Source organism: Calonectris borealis, chromosome 2 (genome assembly GCF_964195595.1).
Source record: "Calonectris borealis chromosome 2, bCalBor7.hap1.2, whole genome shotgun sequence".
Classification (NCBI taxonomy): Eukaryota; Metazoa; Chordata; class Aves; order Procellariiformes; family Procellariidae; genus Calonectris; species Calonectris borealis.
Window position 1 is genome coordinate 105,907,513 of NC_134313.1, and position 16,806 is coordinate 105,924,318.

General features: G+C 35.6%; 1 protein-coding gene and 1 long non-coding RNA gene across 2 annotated transcripts in view; one reads left to right on the top strand and one right to left on the bottom strand.

Moving 5' to 3' along the window:
- Positions 1 to 2,337: 2,337 nt before the first annotated feature.
- RECK (reversion inducing cysteine rich protein with kazal motifs) overlaps positions 2,338 to 16,806 on the bottom strand; it is a 69,537-nt gene continuing 55,068 nt past the window's right edge. Inside the window, exons 15-21 of the mRNA XM_075142881.1 lie at positions 16,401 to 16,523; positions 15,712 to 15,883; positions 13,446 to 13,638; positions 10,919 to 11,129; positions 9,475 to 9,548; positions 5,889 to 6,044; positions 2,338 to 3,591 (exon numbers count right to left, since the gene is read on the bottom strand). Coding sequence (XP_074998982.1) covers positions 3,376 to 3,591; positions 5,889 to 6,044; positions 9,475 to 9,548; positions 10,919 to 11,129; positions 13,446 to 13,638; positions 15,712 to 15,883; positions 16,401 to 16,523 — 1,145 coding nt within the window. The 3' untranslated portion in view covers positions 2,338 to 3,375. The remainder of the gene's footprint in view (positions 3,592 to 5,888; positions 6,045 to 9,474; positions 9,549 to 10,918; positions 11,130 to 13,445; positions 13,639 to 15,711; positions 15,884 to 16,400; positions 16,524 to 16,806) is intronic.
- On the top strand, positions 5,170 to 9,515 carry LOC142079165 (uncharacterized). Its single transcript, XR_012672533.1, has 4 exons — positions 5,170 to 5,491; positions 6,357 to 6,517; positions 6,735 to 6,862; positions 8,097 to 9,515. It is a non-coding gene; the product is annotated as an uncharacterized LOC142079165 (long non-coding RNA).

Genomic DNA, 16,806 nt, shown 5'->3' on the forward strand with positions numbered 1-16,806 from the left:
TGATAGCACTGAATTTGTATAGAATTGATCAGCTTCAAATATAACAACTGAAACCTTCAGCTTCATGGTATTAATTAGCAAAAGTTAATGTACCACTTAATGCTAAAAGTGTATCCTTTTTACTGTAGTGTGATAACTTGAGAAAAACCAATGTGCTAGGGCTTGGAAACATTTTCTCAAAGATACTTTTTGTTTGTTTTTAAGCTCAGAGTCTCTTCGGCGTATGCAATGGGCTCTGCAAAAGCTTGTAGCCCAGAGAGGAGTGGGAGAAAGAGCACAAAACAAGCTGTGCACAACCATTTACATGGAAGGCAGAATGCCTTAGAAGTGGTAGGTGCAGCCACTGTGAGGAGATAAAGTTGTTACCTGCAGTTTGTTACCTTCGTTTGTACTCCACATGGAACAGCTGGAGCTACCGGTCTCATTGTATAAAAGCACCAGTTCAAAGAATATGCAGGAAGTTGCAGTCAAGTCTAGCACAACCGTGGCAGATAAATCTTTTTTCCCCAATGCTACATTTTTCGCTTTGGGATTCATTTGCCTAGAGGGTCATCTTACAGTCCAGACTTCAAATATGAAACATCTAGGCCACAATCTAACAAAGCACTCACGTATTTATATTTGCTTATGTAAACGCTCCCAGGGCTTCCTAGAAATAGTGGTGGTGTTGAAAGACCTGGAAAAACGTCATAAAATTCAGTAAGGATGTATAAATAACACTTTACCTTTCAATCAAGATACATCTATGCAAATCTCCAAGTTATGACACTGGTTAAAGTAGCATAAAACTAGAGCATGAAAGAAGAGCAGGGCTATGAAGTGACACTGCAGTTCTAAGTGGCGATTTCATGCCCTCTCACAGCGGCCTCTCACAGAACTATTACCTTCTCTGAAATTCAGAGATCCCAGCTCCTGCTGGACTCAAAACTCAGCAGGAAGCGTAAGCCAGAAATCCCTTATTTGCTCTGATATTTGCCCCTGTGGTTGATCCACTCCTAGGGGTGTACAAACAAGCACTGCTGGCATCTCCGCTTTGCTGCCTTCCTGTTGAGAAGAGCCAAACTAAACAAACTGAAGCAGAACTGAAGCATCTCTCCAGAGCCAATTGTTGACATAACTCTGTTTATAATGTTTTGTAAATGTTTCAGTTGAGTCCTGTTATAATAGCAACAAACAGGCTTGTGCTGCTTTGAAGTGCCCTTGTGCTGTCTCCATTCCTTCCTAAGCGAACACAGATTTCCACACAGATAGTGACAGAACATCATTAGCACTTATATGGAAAACTCATCTGAAACCTGTATCAAATTTGTCCCCATTACGTTCAAATTTCATAACTTGCAAGTAAAACTGGGCTTGGTTTCTTCCATCTTTTCTCCTAGTTTGTTTGAATTCAAAACTGTAAGTAAATAGTTTCTTCATTCCTTTGAGGTAGTCCGAGGTCTTGACAAAACCAAGAAAACACTTAAGTACTTTTTTTCATCCAGCAAAAAGAACCTAAGCCCTGTACACTTTGGATGCTGGACTTATACTCAAGAATTTAGGATTATACGAAATCTCATTGGTTCTGCACATATTTAGCATAACCACTCAAAATCTTCAGTCTTTTCTAGCAAGTACTGGATGCTCACTTTGAATTCACTTTGAATGTGAATTCAAAAATCTCTGGGCTTAAGTTCTGCTTTTTCCAGATTCATCATACAAATTGAGGCAACTTTTTTGGTATTATCTTTCATTGAACAAAATCTTCACAGTTGTAAAAAAAATAAATATCATTATATATTCTGTTCCACAAAAGGTATGTTTTTAAGCTCTTAACTAAATTTTCCAGTGTGGCACATATATATATATAAATATATATATGTGTATATATATTTTCTTAAGACATTTATAATTCCTTTAATTTTAGTAGGCATCGGATTACTTCAGCTAAATGCTAAGCAAGCTAACAGGCTACATGTTGAAGAGATATTTGCTAATGATTTGGAAAAAATAAGGAATTCAATAAACCATCTGAATTGCTTGCAGCTTCTGGGGAGATCATCTGAGCCATTTCAGTTCAAAAAGCTCTTCAAATACATTCATTATCCTTGTGTCCAAGTTTCTAAAGAATCCACAGAAGAAATTTCAGAACCAGATGGATTATCAACATATTCAACTAGTTTTTTGTATCCAGACTTTGATGACTATGTGCATAAGTCTTCCTGGAGTTATTTGGCAAGAATACTTCCAAAGATAATCTGCATTTGTACTCTACCAAAAGTACTCAGAAACTATATATAGAGTACAACTGCACTTAAAATATAAAAGTGCTCTTCACTCATTCGTATACAAGGACATATGACAAAGTGTTTTATTAAAATAAAAAGTTTTAATACTTTTGCATTTAAAAGATTTAGCAGAAAATAATTGCTACAAACATGCTACAACAACATACACGTTCAAAAAGTTTTCAGTGCTTTCTTTAAAAGTTCAGCATTTTGGCAAAAATAAGTTTTTCTGTATATACTTCAAAAGTTGGCTATCATAATACTGATATAAAATACTTCATGTAGACTAAGGTCAGGTGCATAAAATACAATAAGTAATAAAACATACTGTTTGTATAAACATTTAAAGTATAAATTTCATTAGATAACATGCAAATACTGCAATATTTTAAATGGCACTTAAATATAGATACTGAGATTCTTTATAATTTTGCATCCAATATGAGATTCTGAAATGTACAAAACTATAAAAAAACCATATTTCTTCATTGAAGTAAGGTACTAGTATAGAGCTTGATTGTCATTTTACAAGCATTGAGCCCAATGACCTGCAAATCTTCACTAGTCCAAGTAAAGACGTCTACTGAAATAGGCCCAGGTCTAGTTAGGTTTCTTCATAATAAAATATGAAAGCATATTTACATGAGAATAAACTCTTAAATTTTTGGTAAGGTCATTAAGTAGCAGCAATTTGTTTCTTCCAAAAATGATGTTTAAAATAGGTGCATGCTTTTCGTTGTCACTGATATGCATCTGAATAATATAAAATTAACATTCTTCAATAAACTCAAAACACTATTTTGTTCATTGCTGAAAAAACCCCTGTAAGATCACTTCTCGCAAAAATCATAAATCCATAACGTCAGAACCTTCCAGAGTATTTTTATGTCTCCAAGATCAATGGAAAACAATCTAATTGTGCTGAAACAGTCATCTGACCAGTAATGAATAAAGGGATCATCTTTTCACATTATTCCAAATACTTTTAGTTCTTCATTGATAAATATCAAATCTTCTACAATTTTTGTTTTCTGGTTCAATGATCAACAATTCTGAATGTCCTTCACAATATAAACCGCCACAATACTCATGCATATTTTCTAAGCAGTTATATATAATATATTAATCCTGACAACGTGAATAAAAGGCTTATGAACAGGGAGTGCAGAACAGGCACCACTTTAACAGAAGGAGAAGAAATGCTAAATGAAACTTGTACTTGAGATGCAATTAGAGCTGACAGCGGTACGTGTGATGCTAATGTTGGACTGTCTGAATTTATCAGTGACTCTATCTTTTCTGCTTCTTTATTGCAGGCTTCAATCTAAGGAAAAAAAAAGTTATTATTTCTCTTCTTGCCATGTAAAATGCCAATGCAAAAATGTTGCTAGATAGCAAAATTCAGAAAAGAAAATCTGAGTTATTCCCACCAGCACATAAGATTTATGTAATTTTTGGGGGTATTTCTTAGAAAACATATTGGAGCTCTTATCATAGACTTTGGTACTATGAAAACTACTGTGGAAACCCTGAGTAGTAGCAAAAGGGGAGGAAGGAAGCTACATACAAGTTATCATGGGTGATGTGTTTTGAATGTTGATGCCAAAAAGCTCACAGTAAATTATAACTAAAGTAAGTACCTCTAAAACTGAGGACTAACTTCCTGATTGACCAAGATACTGCCTTGAAGTCTGCAACAGTGGAAAAATCAGATTTTCTACTTAATGGGCTTTTTCTTCCAAATCAGGGAAAACCGATTTCTTTTATGGGAAGGGAAGAGAAGAATGGAAGTAACAGGAAAACCTGAGAAAACCCAGGTTTCCATTCCCCCACTGTCTGATAATTATGAATTTATGTTAGAAAATCCATTTTTTTCCACCTTACCATCTACTGCAACCCAGGAATCAATTTAGTACTAAGTCTCTTTAACAGCTTTGGAAGCTGCCTCTGGTGAAGTTTTAACTTAACAAACTCAATATCTGGATGCCCAAAGCTCTGAAAGTTGAGGAACTTCTAGCTCAGCAACAGATGTCACCAGTGAGACAAGCAGCTCCTCCCTGGTTTCAGGTGGCCTCTCTGATTTCAGAAAGTCCTCCTCTCCCCAGGAGTCTGACAGCACCTGCTGCAGATGGAGTGAAAACTGACCAGATTGGCAAGGCTCAAGACCTTGTTCCTAAGTCCTGGTAACATTTTGGGCTATTTCTGCTAAAGAAGGAGACATAAGGTGGAGCCGAGTTGGATGTAACAGGGTTGCTCCAGTAGCATGGGCAAGCAAAATATCCCTGCCTGAGAAACAACTACCCTATTAGATACTGCAGCTTGCAAAGTTTATGGCAGTGATTGTATCCCCTCACACTATACTGTAACTTTAGCCCATCCCAGAAGCAATACTGAGCATGCAAAATTAGACTGTAGAAATAAAATGGAAATGGGAAGCAGCCATCAATATAAAATTAACAACAAAGAAATGAGTTCTGTTTGTATTATAAAAGATAAGAGAGAGATGGTGGGCAGGTTTTCTCTCTCCTTCATTTTCAAAGCTAAATCCTTCATTTTACACTAGTACACACTCAGGTAACAGAATGAACCAGTCAGAGCCCCTAATCTCCAAAGGGACTTCGTTATAAAGTGCTGTCAGCAGGGCCAGGCAAGACTATTAGAAACAACTATAAAATGGCAAGAAATTATGTTCCTTTTAATAGGAAGAAGAGATCCTCACTGGTCTTGCATAGGTTAACACGCAGAAAGTAAAAATGAAGCAACAGCTCCAAGACAATAATAATGCAATACATAGCCAAAGCCTTGCTTCTATTGCTCTAAACTGCTCCTAAGAAAATACTGTAAGAACTTTGAGCTGCATTTGTTGCTTTACCTTTAGAGTTTAGTACTGTGAACATTAGGTTGTTGTTTGCTAGCATGAACTACCTATGACACAGCAAGCTGGGCAGCTTATTGGAATGTTATTTCCTTTTTAAGGTCGTAATAGCATTTCGGGATCTCCCAACACTTTTTACCATAAGGTGGAAAGGAGTATCAAAACCAGGATGATCTCAGAATAGTATCAACGGATCCTCTTTGGTATGAACTACTGCTTAACATGAAGATGGGCATGATGTATTAATATGATATCAATACATATGATGTGCTTCAGCCTAGTATCACATATGCTTCAATCTACTTTTAACTATTACACTGGACACAAAGGAGTACCATTTCATATGCAGGTATGTATTTAATATACAATTAATATTAATTTAAGAGGTCATTCAGTAATTTATTTATTTTCATCAGTTTATATTTTATGTTATTTTAGCCACAGGAAGTTAAGGGTTTATTAATTTTAAAACAAAAATCATACTACTCTATCCTTGGCCTTCCTTCACCTCCCCCCTCTAATTATCCACACTCAAAAGCCTCTTATCAGAAAAGCAGGATTCTCAAGACACATTTTACCATCCATAATACTAGCTATTCAGATTTGAGTCACTAGAGAAATCCCCATGTACTCAGTACACAGGAAAATGCACAATTTTAGAACTGCTATATTGAAAACAGTAAAGTGTACATGTATAAAAATGAAGTAAATCCATGCTGGGTAAACAAAATAATAACATAGTCTACCTGCAATGGTTTGGGGTTCTGATCCACAGGAATGATGAGAATCACAATTTCAGATTCTATGCTTAAGTATCCAAACACATCACACTGTGGCACTGAGACATGCAGGCGGATTTTTTCAAGTATGTCAAGTACTGTTATAGGCTTTTTATTTGTTACCTGGAAGAAAACAAAGAACTTCATGGATGATGTAACATTATGCAAAATTACATTTCTCCTCTTCAGTTTTAATTATTTTATGTCATGGCATTTATTGTTTCAGCCATTAGACTACTCAGTTCTAATCTCTAGCAAAAAAACCCCAAAACCAAACCCTCCCAAAAAACCCTTAAAAAAGTGAAAGGAAGAAGGGGAAAAATGTTTTACTTCTTAAATTAACCATGGTTTTGATATGTCTTGTTCTCCACCTTCATGGTTAGTGTGTATATGTATCATGTACCTCAAAATAATGTAAATGGTTATCTGTTACAGTGGCTTGTACTCCCATGCTGGGAAACAAGAAGCAGAGCAGCCCTACCAGCTGGCACTCCTTTACCATCACAGAACCTGTTCCACGAGCCACCAGAAATGAAGAGCTATGGCTTTGTGAAGACATTCAGCAATCACTACAGAGATCACTACATAACTACCAGGTAAATACATTTTTCTCTTAAAATTCTTATTCTGTTCTGCTGTCTGTATCTGACAAACAATAATTTGATTGTAGATGGTCAGTCTATTTAAGGACTGCCACTTAAAGGTTTTTCACCGTTTTTCCAAGGTCACTTCTGGATGTGTTGAACAGTATAAACACCAACACAAATACTTGACTTGTGACTTCTGGTCATTCTGTTGTGTTCTGTTTTCTAGCTTTAGCTGCAAGAGATCCATCCTTCTTATCCTACTGTAGCTTCATTTCTTTTAAGACCACTGGTACAAGACCTTAACAAATGGAAATCTGGGAAATCCACGTAGACTACATGAATCAAATTTTCAAGGTATCACACAACACTTCTTTTACCAGATCTTTGAGGGATTTCCTTTAATTTTCCCAATTAAAATGTAGTCTGACACGCTGACTGATCAGCAAACCCTGTTCAAACAGTCTTAAACCAGAAGCACATGGATACTTTTAAGGATGACCAATAGTCAAACTTGGATTTTAATGTCTTAGATTAGAAATCTAGTAGATTAGGTTAGAATCTTAGCAGATCTCTAATGTTTCTTTGCTCTGCGTAGATGCTGACACTTGTTTCCTGCTATCTTTACAAAAAAAGCCAGAGGGGTGGGGGGAGGGGGAAAAAAAAAGTCAGATTGATAGAACTCTTCAGTAATTGAAGCATTTTTTTCTTATACAAAGCACCTGTCTGAACTAAAATAGGCAGACATTACTACTCCTTGCCCTCTTGGGTTGGTTAAAGTGTATGCTAGCATTTCTAGCAATGATTCCATCTGAGACTTAACCATCTCCAGTACAATGGATGTATACGCTACATATATATGTACACTGTCAAAAGCAAGAGCTGCACACTAATCCTACAGTTTTATTGATGGAATCAGAGGAGATCTATGTTATTAACATAAATTTCATGTAGATGACAAAAGTATCAAATCTACTGAAATACACAGTTGGGCATCTTCTATTGTATTATTAGGAGATACTAGTCTGCCTCCGACTCACACTGGAGCAACAAGGCACAGAGCTTCTAAGTCTCTATGCTCAGGGTAGTGTCACACCATGCACAGTCTCCAGGTGGCTGTGACCGGTTAGAAGTCATCTCTGGGGCCTTATTGGATGATCCCTGATTGAAGTTTCCAAAGGAGAGAGCTTCAGTCAAACTTCTGTAATTTCTAGTATGTGCTAAGAGAATGCTGATTTGAATGTTTGAGAGATCACATATTTTAAGTGTAAAGAGAGATATATATTTATACATATGAGTTCTGAAAACTTGAAGACTGTATTGTGGCGTTAGGTGAGCAAGACAAGAGAAAGTCAGCAAGGCTGTGGTGAAAAAGGGAAGAAAAAAATGAGAGGGGAAAAAAGAAGGAAAAAAGCAACTACCAAGTACCCTAATCCAGGTATTACTTACTTCCAGGTATTAGGGTACTTAGTAGGTGAGAGGAGAGTAGTTATCACCAACTACTTGAATAACTAGTTCAGTTATTAAGTCCAATAAATTTCTTTAACTAGAAAGCTTTCTTCTAACTAAAACTAAAAATTCTTCTTCACAGCCACATGTTGTAATGTATGAACTGAGAAGCTGCAGTGGTCACTGTGTCCCTGGTACCATAGAGGTGACAATTGGAAGACATTCCAGGATGCAGTCATGACCTAACAGACACTGTTACTCAGCAAAATTGGTCAACGCACACACACACACAGCACACAGAAACACAAAATCTCTTGAGAGGAAATCAGTAGAACATCCATCAGCAGCACGCCCTTGAGATGAAGGCCAACCACACACTGGGCTGCAACAGCAAGAACAGAGCCAGCAGAAGTCATCGTCCCTCTTTATTTACCCTCCCCCCCCCCCGCCTCCCCAGGCCACACTGACGAAGTGGAGAGAGTCCAGCAGCGTTCAGCTTGTGGAATCTCCACTCCTGGAGGTTTTAAAAACTCAGCTGGTCAAGCTGCTCTAACTGGAGTTAACCTTGCTTTGAGCAGGGGGTTGGACCAGACCCCTCCAAGGGTCCTGTTCAAGCTAAATTTTTCTGTTTTTACAACAATAGCTAATTCTCTCTACTTCTAAACATATAAATAGGTTAATGTAATTTTATACTGTTTTGGGGAAATTATCTTTCCTCTTGATATTTAAAAAAAAATCGTGCAGACGCAAATATGAATTGTTTTGCTTCACTAGGCATGATAGTCATATTACTCTATTTTGTTGTGATGTTGTGCCAAAAATCAAGCGTTCTGCTCTGTTCCATACACTGAAGCATAAAAGCAGGGGTCAATAAAGTGCAATCCTTTTATACACCACATGGGGAGTCTGGGCCTAGTATGTTGTGTTCTGTGATAGGCAATCAACATCAGAAGATCCATCTTACACTGGAGGTTTTCAAAGAGCAGCAATGAAGGATGGTGGTGTCTAACTTACAGAGATGTTTAATTAAAACCCAACATTTTAGCTGATGAGCAACAAAATCAGTGACAACTATCTAGATAACCCAAAGAGTGTAAAACAATCCAATTTAAACATAAGACAATGTCAGAACTAAGTTACCTACATTAGGAAATAGTAAGGTAACAGAATAATCTTAACAAAAAGGCCATAAATAACAAATATGCACTGTATTCCTACCATGAGATAGATGCAGTTCCCGTATCATTTGTCTTTATTATTACAAGTCATTTAAACTGCAAACCTGAATGTGCTTGTTTGTGCCTACTCTAATTCTCTTTTGCTTTGCATTGTAATTCAATTTCTATACCTGATATTAAGAAATAAAGGAAAGTATAAACAGTATAAAGAAAAAAATCAAATCACATACTATCTACTGAAAAATAAGTGGCTTTATAATGTGTTAACTTTTCAGGAGAGAGTATACAGTAACTTGACTTTTCCATGTACCGTTTAACATAAGGCATGATTAAACTGTTTACCCTCGCAAAAGTATCCAGCTTGTCTTTGTCATATAAGATTCTCAGCATTCCAGCACATAGTGGACAGCAGGCTCCTATGAATAAAAAATAATCTTAGAATAAATAAAAATCTCAGAAATAAAAGCAAATAGTCTTTTCACTTTCAAGTAAGCAGAGGTCAAAAGTTGAACGTTAACTGAGAATGAAAATAGCAAAACTACCAAAGCAAAGTAAATCTTTCAATTCGATAGCAGAATTGCACAACTTCTAAAATTTTTTTTAATGTTGAAAACATTTATAATGCAAAAGCAGTCACCTTTCAACACACATTTACTACTATCAACACGAAGCAACAAGATGAATTTTCATTTGTTTCAGGATGATACATTGTTGTAAGCTAAAACCACAGGCACTTTGTGTACTACAAGCCAAGGTTTGGTATGGATGCATGCATATGCAACTACAGAAATGATGAATTTCAAGAGCTGAAATAGCTAGGACATGACAGAAGCAATTATGCACACTGCAAACATTAATTTATGCAGTTACACCATGTTGGAGCTTAGAATCTTTATATAATAAGGGGGAAAAAAAGGACTTGTCTGACAGATTCATATTTAACACAGAAGCACGTCATATTTCTCCTATTGTTTTTCCTCAGTATTTCAGAAAGCAAAGGGCTAATATTTCAACTTTCTACCCATGATTGTATATTTAATTCACCCCCCCAACTTATTATATATAATTCACATTCACAGAGTGACTTTTACAATATTAAATGTAATACCAAAGCACAAAGACCCTTTTCCAAACCAGTGAATGAGAAAAATGCATAAAACTGTTTCTTTTTAGAAACTGAGCTTTCCTTGCTATGTATATTACCTGTGATTAGTTACTGACTGTTTTATAAAGGAAGTATTTGTGAAAACAATAAAAAAACAGTTCAAAACAGCACAACTGCAAAACTATTCCTACTGTCTTCCTCTTTCACAGTACTGTAAATACATATGGTATCTTACTCTGTCTTCTAATTAAACGTAATCTTTGTTCTTCTGGGAAATGTACTTTGACGATAGTTTGGCATTCCAGTGTGGTATCTGTGCTACCACTTCCGAAAAATGACTCGTCCGACTCCCGGTGACATTCTACCCTAGACACCACAGACCTCATTCGTTTCCCCCAAACCAGTCCTATGGGGACAGCTGCAAGTTTCTGAAGTCTGAAGGAGCGTGACTCCTAAAGCCAAGGCCCTTCCACTTCAGAATTACTCTGCTGAGTCCCAGTACTGGCTTGTTCTTGCCCTTGGTAAAGATCTCTACTTCATCCTTTCTCTTAGATGTCTCAAAGACATTATGGAAGACAGTATTTTAAAGCATAAGTTTTGTTGCAAATATACACCTATTTATACACATAGCCTGGAGACTCTTGCCTATCTGCAGTAAACTTCAACAATGAATTAACATACCTGGTGCAATAACCGGTTTGCAGCCAGTAGCAGAAAGCTGGGGACATTTAACAAAGGCACACTCTGTATGAAAACCGTAGTCTGAGAGAACACCCACAGCCTGACAGTGTCCGTAATAGTCCACAGCCACACGGTCGGAATAGGCAGCACAGACGCTGCTGTAGGTTTCCCCGTTATGTCCACATACAGGTTCCACTGATTTGCAAAATGGCTGAAACGCACAGAAACGTTTCAAAGATCAATTTATTCATGCTACAGACAAAACTTCAGAGTAGTTTTAACATTAGGAAAACCATAGTTAATGGGAATTCGCCGTTAATATTGTCAAACATTCAAAAAAGTAGGAAATCTAGAGTAAATAACCTGCCAGTTTATGAACGGGTAATACTTAAAGAAGGTGACAGAGAAATGTAAGCTGGAATCTGAGAAATGTACAATAAGATGTTTTGGGAAAGAACAATTTTTGTTCTGTGCTAATGCTTAAATAAAATGACCATGTCATTTAAATTAACTTACTTATTAAATTAATTACGATTATAATAATTTCATTATGTAATAAAGTAGTATTTTATTACTAAAATGATTTATTAATAAAATATTTGCAATTGTAGTATTTATTAATATTTTAATGGCTTATTAATAATTTATTTATTCATTCATCTCAGTGTGTTTTTGTGTTCTTAAAATTTAGTGTGTGTGCACATGTTGAGTCACCACCCCTGGAGGTATTTAAAAGACGTGTAGATGTGGCACTTAGGGACATGGTTTAGTGGTGGACTTGGCAGTGTTAGGTTTACGGTTGGACTCGATGATCTTAAAGGTCTTTTCCAACCTAAATGATTCTATGATTCTATGTATTTCTTACACATTATTTGAGAAGGTAAATGTATACATTTATTTCAGAAGAATAAAATCCATTACTAGACACCTCTGTCAAAAATATATTTATTGTTGAGACCTTTACATCTAGAAAAATACATTTATTGGTCCATTTTCTCTCAGAAAAACATATCTAGCGTGTCATTTGATTCAAACACATGTGAAAATCAAAGAGAATTGTAATATAGCTTCTTCCTATCCTGCCTGTGCACTTATATTAGTCCAACACATTCAAGAGGTCAAATGCCAATAAACTTAAGCTTCTGAACACGAACGGAAGCAAATGGAATTGCTGACTCTTTGCAGACAAGGTATGACTGATACTTTTGTCCAAAGTCTTGTGAAATGACACAACTCATTCCATAATTTCTTCCCAAGGTCTAAATATTTTATTAAACTAACTAATACTTCAAGTAAGTCACCATAGCTATATGATCACTGTATTTCCTCTAAAATAGCAAGACAATTACAGTTTCTATGTTACACACCTAAGCTAACAACAAAACAGATAGAGGACAAGTAAATGTGAGCACCCCAAATAGTTTCATATCTCACAGTCATCTTCCCTATAAAAGGAAGAGTGAAAAATTAAAGCTACCAGTGTCAAAGAGTTCGTGAACATGGATACAACTAGACATATAACTGCTGGAGAAAAAAAAATAGCCATGCAATATTCCTTTGATTCTTACTGTTCAAGGGCTGAACATTCCCTGAGTATCTCATGAGATATCTGATGTGCAATGAGAAGAATTATCTGTACTTAACGAGGCTGCTGAAAAAGGGCAAGAAAAAGAAGGTATAAAGATAGAAAGGCAGAAACTAAAAGTGGGTTAAAAGAGCAATAGCATTTATAATACAGAAAAACCCTGAAAAAAGTTCTGTACTTCTAAGAATATCCATCAGTTGAGACCAAGAGTCAACAATGAATCTTCATTATTTGAGGAAAAACCTGGAGAGGAACAGCCTATCAATGGTAAAGCCAGCAACTTTGAAAAGAGTAGCTCCTGACTTTTCTTATAAAGCAATAGAAATAGCTTGTCTAGCAACACTGTAGGGAGCAGTGGGATGGAAGAACTAAACCTAATCCTAATCCTTCCCAGGGATTAATATGAAGACTAATCCAATCCAGACAAACTGAAGAAAATATTACAGACTGCCTAGTCTCCAACAAAACTTTGGTGTTAATAGATCCTGAACAATGAACTTGGTAAACCTGGGGCACAATCACACAAAACGCTAAAGACTTTCTATGACCGGGCACTAATTTTTATTTAAAACAAGTTCAAACTGGTGAAAACTAGCATTTAACTAACCAAGGAACTGCACTAATTACTACAAACATACCTCAATGCAAGCTTTAATGGTGACAAATACAGGAAGACTTAATATAAATATCAGAGTATTATCCCCAAGAAAGCATAAGTAAAGCTCTTGATTGGTTTTGAGACAACTGTTAACTAAAGCAGACAAACACTTGACAAAATTCTGAATATAATTGTGTGAATATTTTTTATACTAATGAAAATTACATTTTTAAAGGATTACTTTCAATGAAAACATTTTGTAAGCTATAAAAACCAGAACATCGCAAAGTTGAACATTAAAGAACAAAGAAGATTTGGTATTTATTGCTAGAACCACTTCCTACCTGGCATGATCCTCGGTATGCTAAACTTTTTCCTTTTTGGTACAAAGTACACAAATTACTGTATTCCACATTGTCTGTGTCACAAACAGGATCCCGTGTCTGGTCACAATTTAACTGCCTCGGCACACATTCATGCTGGCTACATTCGAACTTTCCAAAACTAGTCAAGCAAACTTGTTTCTTTGGTATGCACCTGCATAAAGTAATAATAATTTCGTATCATGTCATAGGATTTTTTAAGTTGCAAAATATTTAGGGAAAATATTTTCAGCGAAATCTTTTCCACTGCTTTAGAGCTAATTATGGTTCAGCAGAGCTGCAGGAAATACATGTGATAAAACATTCTGAATAGCCAATTTCAGGTGTCATCACAAACCTGAAACTGGTTCACACCATGTTTAGTCAATGTATGTGAACACAACTACAGTTTCCACTAAAATTAATCTTTTACCAAGTATTTTTCAATGGATTTTTGAAAAGGCTTGGATAAACTTCCTACCTACTCCCAAGCTTCATTTTGTAAATGCCTATTTTAAGGCAAACTAGAGAAAACATGAAAACAGTGGACTGCAAGAGAAAAAGATTATATTGCAGAGGTCTAGCCTCACCCTTCCTTGAGAAGATAGTGAAAACAAGACTTAAAAATTATACGGTTTCAATTACAAATATCTAATTGGATTCTAGCTTTGTAGGTTCAATATACTGTATCACATCCAATCTTGGGGATGACTGCAAGCAAAAGGAAAAATCTAGTATTAACACAATTTCCTTTTTTGGCACGTCATCTCTCTCAAGCCTTTACTTCTTATCTGTGAGGAGCAGTAAACAGCAGAAATTCTTTTCCCTTTATATTAAATATGTACCTTCCATGGTCTAATCTGCAAAACATTTGCCATATGCCCTGCAAGACATCCCTAGAGAAATGCCAGGCAATAGAGTTTGACGAATAGACTGATGAAAGGTCAAATGGCTTTTTTAACAATCTCCTCCTTCTATAAATGACAACAATGCTATCACTGGATTATGTACAATACATCCTCATTCTCTCTGAGTGCTGCTGTCCTATGCACTACATGTTTTACTTTTATATTAGGGAAGACTCAGAAATTCTGAAATTTACACACTTTACAAGTGGAATGTAAGATCTTAATTAGATTCTAAGCACTTCAGAGATGTTTTAAAATGAGCATGTTTAGTTTATGCTACATTATCAAACTGACCCAGAAAAATGTATTGTGTACAGTCCTTTACTGAAACTACAAGTTGAGGTTCTAAGCATAATGGTTATTCTGTAAAACTGAAAAACCTCTCTATACTTTCCAAATTAAAAATATGAAAGGTAAAAAGTGTATATCCACAATGCAGCTTTGAAAGTCTAGTTTTCAATGCTATAATGGCTACTACAGCCAGAAAACTACAGTGTTTTCTCTGCAGTTTTCTGCATCAAGGCATTTAAAGTGCAGAAAAAGGAAAAAAATAAAATTGCTATAATCAGTTTTCATGAAAGCACAGTATTACACAACTTCTTATGGTGGCTTTCTTTCAAAACAGAAAAATGTACAAATTCAAAGGAAACTGCAGTATTGCACAACACAGAAAATTGAAGACAGAGACCAATATTATGAGCCACAGACTTTGATTTCTGTAAGAAAGGTCAGATTTTCTTTTCTTCTGACACTAGTACAGAGCATATTTTTATTTTAATATGTTCGTCTATACAGATTTTGTTTTTTTCTGACACTGAAAAAACAGAGATTGTACAGACATGGTTTTCACAAGATATCAATCTAATTAAGAGAAACTCAAGTCTTCCAGAGTGATTGATATTTTCCTATTTTAGAGATAAAAAGCACAGCTTATTGACTGAATAAGCAAGACTGAATTCAAGTCTTGAATTCAGGTGTGGGTTTTTGTTTTTAACTACTAGAAGAAGGTGTGAAACAAAGTAGTAAAATGACACTTATTGCCATTTCAACAAAATTTGATTCTCCCATTTTTGAAAGTATACATCAGTTCTCGTTTATTGCTAAAACTGAGATCTGCATAATGAATTTAAATGATACAGCACTACATAAACAGAACCAAGAATTGGCAGTTATTATTGTCCATTACTCTGATAAAGAGTAGCTACTTCAAATAGTTATTTTTATTGGAGTACCCCAAAAGTAGAATGTTACTACAATATACAACACACTCAAAGAAAAAGCAAATCTGCTTCACAAGTAGATGATGCCAAAGAAAACTTAAAAACATATTCTGCTTTTACCTCTGATTTTTATTACAAGGGTTAGGATTACAAGGGTCCTTGGAAATGCATGATCCAAATTCAAATTGATTGTCCTGGAGCCCAACACAACGAGCTATACATGCACTTGGATACGTGCGTCCATTTTGACCACATACTGGTACAAACTGATCTACACAGTTACATGGTAAACCTGTAAAAGCAACATACAAAACAGGAATTTGGTGCACACTTATTTTCTATGACAGAAGATACACAAGGCGTCACTAAGATACCTTTGCCTTCCAGCAAATGGAAAGATGTGCTCTATCTTCAGCCACTTCCTCCCTCCTGTAATTTAGCAATGCTGTAGCACATATGCACTTACAAGTAGTAGGAAGGGAAGTTTGTGCCCTGCCTCCTTGCTAATTCTACTCAGCTTTCTCCATTTTTCCCCCAAACTCCTTATCTCTTGTCCCCAGTGGCATTACCCTGTCTCTACCTATTTTTACATATTACCTGAGGGTTTTTTTTTTCAGTACTGATTTTTTTTTTTTAAAGGTATGTGTTTTTTCTGAAGTGCAGGCTGGAGATGAGAAAAATAAATAGTTAAAAGAACATCTTAATAACGAATTATCAAGTATTTTCCATTAATACTGTAGAAAGAATTTAGAAGCTAACCCTCGCTCTAAGAATATTACGCTTACAGTTTCCATAGTTTGGAAAGGTACCTGTAAACTTCCGACGTTCATCTTCTGAACTATGCTCAGTTAGACACTGACGCGTAGAACATATCAAGTTTCCAGCAAAACATGAACAGACATTACAATCTATATTAAAGGATGTTCCATGGCCTTAAAATAAAAGAAATTAAGTAAATACATACAATTAATGCAAATATATCAGAAGACTATATACTCATACATATTACATAGATATTACATTTTCAATATTAATTGTTCCTTATTCAGTTTCTTTCCCATTAAAATTTCTATCTTTTGTTACATTTCAAGTTTTGCTTTATTCTTTTAAAGAAAAAGTCTGTTCACATGTGGTTTTGATTAATTAGTTAAACAAGGAAGCAAATACTTTATCCTTTCAAAGCCTGTTTAAGTTAGGGTTTTTTGTTTTGTTTTG